Consider the following 10,000-nt stretch of genomic DNA (forward strand, 5'->3'; position numbering starts at 1 on the left):
CTTTATGACCCCAGTAAACCCAGCAACAGTAATGGTGAGTTACTACAGTCTCGCAGAGATAAGAGTGTTCAGCAATAAAACTCTCCGATTCTCATCATCTGTCTGCATGTGAAGAGGAGCTACGTGACTTTAAATGCTAGAAAATACAATACAGGCAAATTACACCTCTTGACCTTTAAACCCTAAACCAGAAGATTTGACTCAAGTGGAACCATTTACGTTGCTGTAGAAGCCAATAGCACATGCTTTATTTTATTACAGGAAAAAATTACTTTATCTTCCATGTTTAAAAAACAAAGTAGTTTCATATATGTATATATGAGACAATAGCATGTCGTGTTCTCAAATGCACATACATAATGTGTGAAAACATCATCACGACACACACACGCCTCAGTCAACAGACAAAACAGCAAAACAGCATTTGCTTCCTCTCAGTAATTTTCCACTCTCTGAACAAACGAGAAGACCGAGCGCACTATGGCGAAGGCTTGGCTCATGAATATTAACGACGACAGCAGACGTTCGCTCATCCGGTTGGCTGAAAGCGCTGCCTGTTGAATATTAAGTGACCACGTGACCGGACGCTCGAAGCCTGTTGCGTAAGGGCCGCGATGACGAGGTGATGAATATTCATGAGCGCGGCCTTCGCAATAGTAGCGCTGCGCGTGTCTTAATGCGCATCTCCTCCTCCGGGTCTTCACTTACTCGCTGACCGCAGAAGAGCGCACACAGGCCGGCGTGAACTCTCCCGAGGCCGGATGGTAAAATCCAACCTCCAGCGGATCCTAAACAGTCATTGCTTTGCCCGTGAGAAAGAAGGAAAGAAACAGTGTGAAATCAGCATCATGGAGGCGCTCAGTAACAGTATTAATGACATGATGGGAAGGTGAGAGAGAGAGACTTCTACCCCGTTAACAGCCCGTTTACTCACATTTTACAACTTGAAAATGTTCATATGATAAGATAAAGTCATTATAATAAGGGCTGTTGGCTTAATTGTGCGGTTTAATGGGGGTTTAGTGGGAATTATTTCCTCACAGGGGCCTGAGGGGCTAATGCTAATGCTAGCAGTTGTGTTTTTAGTAACGCTCTAAACTGTTTTGCTCAACTAACACACACTGAAGTACATCTGTAAAGTTTTAAAAGTGTTGGAAACCCATCATCATGTCACGTTAAGATGATAAACTGAAATATAAATGAAGGAAATGTGGCCTAATAAAATGTAGCCCGTTAAATTCACGTTCACACACCTGATTGGTGTCGTCATATCGCATATTAAGCGATACACGCTTGTATTTAAACAGCTCGTTGACTTATGAACGCGCTTATCGTTTTAATTTCGGTATACAGTCTTTTTGTTGTGAGATTTGACGTCGAAGGCCTCGCTCTTTACACGTACGTCACGTCGACGTCGTGACGTCACCAGACTCGGGCCTTTGATCGCGCCGACGAGTATTTTTTGTTGGTTATATTTTATTTTTCAGTATTGTACATTGAAATATGAGATTCGGTGATGTGAAGGATAGTGTTGAGTTTTTTTTTAAATCTCATGTATATATAAAAAATCAGACGACATATAAAAACAATTATGAAACAATATCGTATATAAACAATTTTGACACAATAACTCGCGCGGGAAATCATTCACTAATGACCGGAAGTACATTCATTTATTGTGCGGCAGAAGTCACTGTTGCATACTCGATCTGGTATGACTTTATTACCCATATGTCTGTGCTCTGACTGCACGTGAACATGAGAAGAGCCGCTTGGTGACGTCACGATTTAAAACATCAACGTTGCAATAGGCTTTATGCCGAGCGTCACGTGACCAAGCCGGAAAACAGATCACATCGCTTCCGATTCAGGTCTTTTGTATGTGCTTCATGAAATTTTTTGCGGTTTTACTCAAGATAACTTAAAAGGAGCCAGCAAAAATGAGCATAACCAATGTCCCTCGCATGTGGAGATTGATATTTAAAAGTTTTTTAATTTTTCTTCTTCACACTAACGTTTATAACAAAGTGAACTTAGTAGGTTAGCTGATTACCTTAAAAATCCATAGATATCGTAGTTAGTTCTTACGGCCGTTAACACTTTCTCTGACAAGCGGATGCAATGAGACCCGTTTTTCCGGTTTGGTCACGTGACGCTCGGCATAAAGCCTATTCGCATAAAGGAACACAAAGATGCACATAATTCTAAAAAAAAGTGCATAAAAATATGCATGTGCCTTTAAAGACTGTGATGGAAAGACAATAACAGAATAAATCTTCAACATACGTCACGTGACTGCGATGGAAAGCAGAACTGGCGTGTTATGTATAAATATAGACAAAATAGGCTGCGCAATTATGACAAAAATCATAATCGTCGATTATTCCCATGAAATTGTAATTGCGATTATCAAATCTACATTGACTGATGTTTTGAACGGCTTTTGCCGTTGTTTGAAGCGACTGCATGCCGTATTGTAATATCACATAAACGAGCTGAAAACACTCTTCCTGAAAAACTGTTATTGCTTTTCTATCGCATTAAGCCTCAAATGGCAAATATTAAAAAAAAATTTTTTAAAGAAACCAAACCAAAGTAAAAAATATGCATGATATTCTAAAACTAAAATTAAAACAATGAGGAAAAACCCTTAAGATGAGCTGTAGAAAGAAGAAAATAGAAATTAGAAAGAATAATGCAAGTGGACTTTTTTTTTTTATTTTTTTTTTTTTATTATTGCCTTTGAACGATTGCATAATTGTGGCATCCGTAATTGTAATCAAGATTACAGATTCGATTAATTCTGGGTTCCCACGGCTCCTGCTTTTTTTTAATCCTCAGTCTAAACACTCTCAATAATCAAGCATTTGGATTTTCTGAGCAATATGATGTCATAATGATCAAGCTCCGCCCACGAGCGCTGACCGACTGTCCCCTATTAGCATATTTCCACTTTTAGTATATTTCCCCTATTAGCATATTTCCACTATTAGCATATTTCCCCTATTAGCATATTTCCCCTATTAGCATATTTCCGCCCTCAGACATTTGTATATTGTCCACCAAGGCATCACTTTAGTGTCTTGTGTCGAGAGAGACTGCGACCCCATGCTGATGGAGCGGATCTGATGTGTGTGTGTGTGTGTTTCCGCAGTGTGTCCGTGTGCTGTAGTAGTTCCACTGGTCCAGGGCCTCTGTGGTGTTCCTGATGCCCCTCACCCACCTCTGAAGATCCCAGGTGGGCGAGGGAACGGGGCACGGGATCACACACCCGCAGCTCAGCAGCTGTACTCGGTGAGAGCACACGTCACATGACCACTGATCACATGACCACGGTTTCACTGCTTTAAATTAGCCCATGGTTTACTCACCCTGAAGTCGTCCTAGGTGTATATGACACTCTTCTTTCAGACGAACACAGGTATATTAAAACATGCCCTGGCTCTTCCAAGCTTTATAATGGCAGTGAATGGAGGATGAGATTTTGAAGCCCACAAAAGTCCATCCATCATCATAAAGTAATCATACGCCTCCAGCCTTCTGAAGCAAGACAAATATCCATATCTATAACTCCATCAACTATAATCACTGGCTTCCGGTAACGGCCGTATGCGAGTAGAGTTCCGGCAGACGAGTGACCTCTGACCCGACACACGACCTCTGGTGAGTGACCTCTGACCCGACACGTGACCTATGACCCGACACATGACCTCTGGTGAGTGACCTCTGACCCGACACGTGACCTATGACCCGACACACGACCTCTGGTGAGTGACCTCTGACCCGACACGTGACCTATGACCCGACACATGACCTCTGGTGAGTGACCTCTGACCCGACACGTGACCTCTGACCCGACATGTGACCTCTGACCCAACACATGACCTCTGATGAGTGACCTCTAACCCAACACATGACTTCTGATGAGTGACCTCTGACCCGACACATGACCTCTGATGAGTGACCTCTGACACGACACATGACCTCTGATGAGTGACCTCTAACCCAACACATGACCTCTGGTGAGTAACCTCTGACCCGACACGTGACCTCTGATGAGTGACCTCTGACCCAACACATGACCTCTGATGAGTGACCTCTGACCCGACACACGACCTCTGGTGAGTAACCTCTGACCCGACACGTGACCTCTGATGAGTGACCTCTGACCCAACACATGACCTCTGATGAGTGACCTCTGACCCGACACACGACCTCTGGTGAGTGACCTCTGACCCGACACATGACCTCTGATGAGTGACCTCTAACCCAACACATGACCTCTGGTGAGTAACCTCTGACCCGACACACGACCTCTGATGAGTGACCTCTGACCCGACACATGACCTCTGATGAGTGACCTCTAACCCAACACATGACCTCTGGTGAGTAACCTCTGACCCGACACGTGACCTCTGATGAGTGACCTCTGACCCAACACATGACCTCTGATGAGTGACCTCTAACCCAACACATGACCTCTGATGAGTGACCTCTGACCCGACACACGACCTCTGGTGAGTGACCTCTGACCCGACACATGACCTCTGATGAGTGACCTCTAACCCAACACATGACCTCTGGTGAGTAACCTCTGACCCGACACATGACCTCTGGTGAGTAACCTCTGACCCGACACGTGACCTCTGATGAGTGACCTCTGACACGACACATGACCTCTGATGAGTGACCTCTGACCCGACACACGACCTCTGGTGAGTGACCTCTGACCCGACACATGACCTCTGATGAATGACCTCTGACCCGACGAGTGAGCTCTGACCAGACACGTGAGAACGCAGAACATCGAACCGGATCCGAATTGTTTAATGACGGACGAGAGTTTCGGAGGCGGAGTGCAAACGTGATTGACACAACGTGAGGTCGTATTTATTTAGTAATATGACTTTTTTGTGCGAGGGCCTTTCCTCCTGTGGCCGTGTGCCGGAGCGAGTGAGATATGGGTGTTTCCCCTGTAACCCTGGAGGCGTGTGCATTATGATGATGGAGGGCTTGTAGATCCTCAGTTTGCGTATCCGTGGCGACGGCTACTGAAGCTCACGCCTGTTTCTGGTTCCCAGGACAGGAAGTTGACTGTGACTGAAGAGCCGGCTGTGAGCGGGCGTCCCAGAATCCTTCACTTCCAGAGCCGGCCCACCGTGTCCCGGATCATCCAATGGGAGGCGGTGCTTCGGGGAGACGGCCTGTTCGTGGAGATTCCCTGCGACGCCTTCCCTGAGGGCAGCAAGGAGAGGTGACCCTAGCAACCGCACACAGCCCCATAGCAACGGCTCGGTGATGATTAGATTACAATAATAAATCGTATAGATTTAAAGTAGATTTTAATTAATGCAATTATTAAATTCTAAATATATTGAATACAAAAATGTTAATTATAAAAATAAAATGAATAAAACATTATTTTAAAATAATATAAAAGAAAAGAAAAAAATGATTGAATTTAGATTATTAATCAATATAAATTATAAAAAAAATAAAAATGTATATTTAAATACATTTGAGCATATAAAAAATATATTTAAGCATTTTTTCAAATTAAAACGTATAAACATTTTAAAATAGTAAAAAAGGGAAATGAGTAAATTATAAAAATTAGGTTATAAATAAATAAAAGTAATACAAATTGGATTAAAATAATAGATGAAATTAGTTTAAAAGTAATAATAAAAATTGATGTAAATAAATAACAATTTGATTAAAATAAATTATGAAAAAATAGAAAAAATCTAAATAAATATACAAATATTAAATAAAATATTGAATTTTTTTGTTTAAATAAAAATAAGATGTGAAATTATTTTTTAAAATATTAAAAATAAATAAATAATTAAATAAAAATATTGACTTAAATAATAAAAATGATGTATAAATAAATGTAAACTATAAATAAATAATACAAATTAGGTTCAAATATAAATAATAAAAAAAATAGTTTATAAAAAATAATAAAAAAATGATTTAAATAATAGAAATTGGATTAAAAATTAAATGATACCAATTAGATAAATGAATAGACGGAGAGACACCGTACTATTGAGTGGGAAAACTTAATTATGAAACTCAATATAACTAAATATTTTCCAAACAAAATTTTCCACATTATTATTTTCCCAGTATATGTCGGATGTAGTTTGATGTGTGTGTGTGTGTGTGTGTGTGTTTCAGCTTCATCTCTCTGCTGGAGTTTGCTGAAGAGCATCTGAAGGTTCTCAGTGTGTTCGTCTGCTTTTATAAGAACCGGGACGACCGTGGTACGTACGTGTGTGTGTGTCTGATGCCCTGACCTGTGTGTGTGTGTGTGTGTGTGTGTGTGTGTCTGTCTGATGCCCTGACCTGTGTGTGTTCTGTTCTGGTGTGTGTGTGTTCTGTCCTGACCTGTGTGTGTGTGTGTGTGTGTGTGTGTGTGTGTGTGTGTGTGTGTCTGATGCCCTGACCTGTTTGTTCTGTTCTGATGTCCTGACCTGTGTGTGTGTGTGTGTGTGTCTGATGCCCTGACCTGTGTGTGTGTGTGTGTGTGTGTGTGTGTCTGTCTGATGCCCTGACCTGTGTGTGTTCTGTTCTGGTGTGTGTGTGTGTGTGTGTTCTGTCCTGACCTGTGTGTGTGTGTGTGTCTGATGCCCTGACCTGTTTGTTCTGTTCTGATGTCCTGACCTGTGTGTGTAAGTGATTGAGAGTGTGTGTGTGTGTGTGGGTTCTGATGTTTGAGGTGTGTGTGTTCTGTCCTGACCTGACCTGGCCTGTGTGTGTTCTGACGTGTGTGTGTGTAAGTGATTGAGAGACAGTGTGTGTGTCTGATGCCCTGACCTGACCTGTGTGTGTTCTGTTCTGGTGTGTGTGTGTGTGTGTGTTCTGTCCTGACCTGTGTGTGTGTGTGTGTCTGATGCCCTGACCTGTTTGTTCTGTTCTGATGTCCTGACCTGTGTGTGTAAGTGATTGAGAGTGTGTGTGTGTGTGTGGGTTCTGATGTTTGAGGTGTGTGTGTTCTGTCCTGACCTGACCTGGCCTGTGTGTGTTCTGACGTGTGTGTGTGTAAGTGATTGAGAGACAGTGTGTGTGTGTGTGTGTGTGTGTGTCTGATGCCCTGACCTGGCCTGTGTGTGTGTTCTGGTGTGTGTGTGTGTGTGTTCTGTCCTGACCTGTGTGTGTGTGTGTGTGTCTGATGCCCTGACCTGTTTGTTCTGTTCTGATGTCCTGACCTGTGTGTGTAAGTGATTGAGAGTGTGTGTGTGTGTGGGTTCTGATGTTTGAGGTGTGTGTGTTCTGTCCTGACCTGACCTGTGTGTGTTCTGACGTGTGTGTGTGTAAGTGATTGAGAGACAGTGTGTGTGTCTGATGCCCTGACCTGGCCTGTGTGTGTGTTCTGTTCTGACCTGTGTGTGTGTGTGTGTCCGCAGTGAAACTGGTGCGTACGTTCAGCTTCCTGGGCTTTGAGATGGTGAAGCCGGGCCAGGCCTCAGTCCCCGCTCGACCCGACGTGCTCTTCATGGCCTACAGCTTCGACAGGGACTCCTCGGATGAAGACTAGCTTCTGCTGTTCATCACACACTCCCTCTGCAGCCTGCGAACACACACACACACACACACACACACACACCGAACCTCCCTGCGTTCACAGGCTTCAGAGGGAACGAGTGATCGCTCGTGATGATGATGTCGTGTTTGCCCTCCTCAGTTTAACTTGTGCTTTTTGTTTATACATTTTCTGGAATGTACACACACACATACACACAAAAAAGGTCATTTATAGGTTTTTGGGTACGTTTTGATTATGATTGGATATTATTCACTTTTTTAGTATGCTTATGAAGTCTTGCTCTTCTGTGTGACGTGTATGGATAGTTTTATTGTTTTGTTTTTTACCTCAGAATGTCGTTTGTAGTTTTTCGACCGTCTGAGTCGGTGAACGTCGATCTCTTTGAATGTGGTGTGTGTGTGTGTTAACGCAACGACACGACTGGTACAAACCCCTGACGGAGACCCGGATCGAACATCCAAAGCTCTGTTGCCTCTCGCCGGCGCTCCTGCTCGTGTGTTGGCTGTGCTGTCGTCGCTCGAGCCCTTCTCCTCTGTACTGGTGCATTACTGCTTCTGTGATAATAAAACCCTTATTTAAAGACAGATCCGCGTTGTGTGCTTTATCACAGACAACACGCATCACAGTTTTAGTCTGAGATTGGTCCAAACTTACTCTAACTTGTCATAGCGAAGTGTTTATGCAATTATGAATGCATGTATAATGGTATGTGATTTCCATACAGCTCTGCTCATGATCCGCTGGTGTGTATCGTCAGTGGAGGGACGTCTCCAGCAGGGGGCAGCGAGCGCCTTATGATTTAGGAAATGATCCAGTTATCAGGATACAGACCGAAACATCTGATTCTGCAGGTCTATGAGATCAATGCAGTGTGTGTGAGTGAGAGAGAGAGAGAGAGAGTGTGTGTGTGTGTGAGACCTAAAGGTTTGGTCACTGGTCACCATTTCTTTTAATCACTTTTAATCTGCAGTTTCTCTTAAATCCCCCTGTCACTCTATTAACAGAAGGACACATGTACAAATCTGTCTATTAATATGAGCTCATGAAAATGGCATTAATAAGAATCTTACAACAATTTGAGAAATGGTTGTTTAAAATAGTTTTAGATGAAAACACACACACACTCACCTTCAGACTCTAACACACACACCCTCAGACACTCACACACTCTCTCTCACACACACAAACTGACTCCGTTTCACACACACACACACTCTCTCACACCCACACACATACTTGCACTCACACAAACTGACTCCGTCTCACTCACACACACACACACACTCTCACACTCACTAACTCTCACACACACACACTCACTAACTCTCACACACAAACTGACTCCGTCTCACTCACTCACACACACACACACACTCTCACACACAAACGGACTCCGTCTCTCACTCACTCACACACACACACACTCACTCACACACAAACTGACTCCGTCTCACACACACACACACACACACTCACTAACTCTCACACACAAACTGACTCCGTCTCACTCACTCACACACACACTCTCACACACACACACACTCACAAACTCTCACACACAAACTGACTCCGTCTCACACACACACACACACTCTCACACACAAACTGACTCCGTCTCTCACACACACACACTCACTAACTCTCACACACAAACTGACTCCGTCTCACACACACACACACACTCTCACACACAAACTGACTCCGTCTCTCACACACACACACTCACTAACTCTCACACACAAACGGACTCCGTCTCTCTCTCACACACACACACACACACTAACTCTCACAATCAAACGGACTCCGTCTCTCTCTTACACACACACACACACACACACACACACACACACACACACACTCACTCACACACAAACTGACTCCGTCTCTCACACACACGCACACACTTTTTTGTTTGAGCTTCCCATAATAGTAACTATAATTTTCAAATCCCTGTTCGCTGTAATTACAGTGATAAATATAAAACTTGAGTGTAATCACGATTTTAATAACGTATGCCATAAAAATATGAGGTACAGTTTCTGGCTGCAATGAAGAAACTGCACACTTTGCATTACAAACAAACACGCTTTGTAATATTATAAAGGAAGCGTCTCTGTCTCTTTAACGCCACTGTTCTTTTTTTTCCATATTATTTACATTTCGCGAGACTTCCCATCATCTCGCGAGACTTGGCGTGACCCCCGTTCGCGAGACGCGCGTTTCCCCCGCAGAGAGAGAGAGAGGAGCGCGCATGGATCCCTGAGAGCGCGCTCGCTCGCGCGCACACACGCCCCCGACGCCCCCCCCCCCCCAAAACACACGCACTTTTCGACGCTCGCTCGGTGTGTTTTCGACGCTCGTCGATCGATCGCGATGTGGATTCAGATCCGGACGATCGACGGGAAAGAGACGCGCACGGTGGAGGATCTTTCGCGCCTCACGAAG

At 43.7% G+C, this 10,000-nt stretch overlaps 2 protein-coding genes across 2 annotated transcripts in view; both read left to right on the plus strand.

Annotated features, from left to right (window-relative positions):
• The first annotated feature begins 683 nt into the window (after positions 1-683).
• Positions 684-8,038, plus strand: oaz1b (ornithine decarboxylase antizyme 1b). The gene is given in 6 exon segments (XM_056254645.1): positions 684-889; positions 3,155-3,206; positions 3,208-3,294; positions 5,082-5,254; positions 6,187-6,272; positions 7,416-8,038. Coding segments are annotated over 6 exon segments (657 nt in total). The 5' UTR covers positions 684-761; the 3' UTR covers positions 7,547-8,038.
• Positions 8,039-9,790: 1,752 nt separating this feature from the next.
• The window catches only part of uhrf1 (ubiquitin-like with PHD and ring finger domains 1), a 56,149-nt gene continuing 55,939 nt past the window's right edge, over positions 9,791-10,000 (plus strand). The window contains exon 1 of the mRNA XM_056254646.1: positions 9,791-10,000. This exon is cut by the window's right edge and continues 81 nt beyond it. Within this exon, the coding sequence (XP_056110621.1) occupies positions 9,929-10,000 (72 nt within the window). The 5' untranslated portion in view covers positions 9,791-9,928.

The sequence above is a fragment of the Rhinichthys klamathensis genome, unplaced genomic scaffold, assembly GCF_029890125.1.
Source record: "Rhinichthys klamathensis goyatoka isolate OS25496 unplaced genomic scaffold, OSU_Roscu_1.1 h1tg000113l_1, whole genome shotgun sequence".
Classification (NCBI taxonomy): domain Eukaryota; kingdom Metazoa; phylum Chordata; class Actinopteri; order Cypriniformes; family Leuciscidae; genus Rhinichthys; species Rhinichthys klamathensis.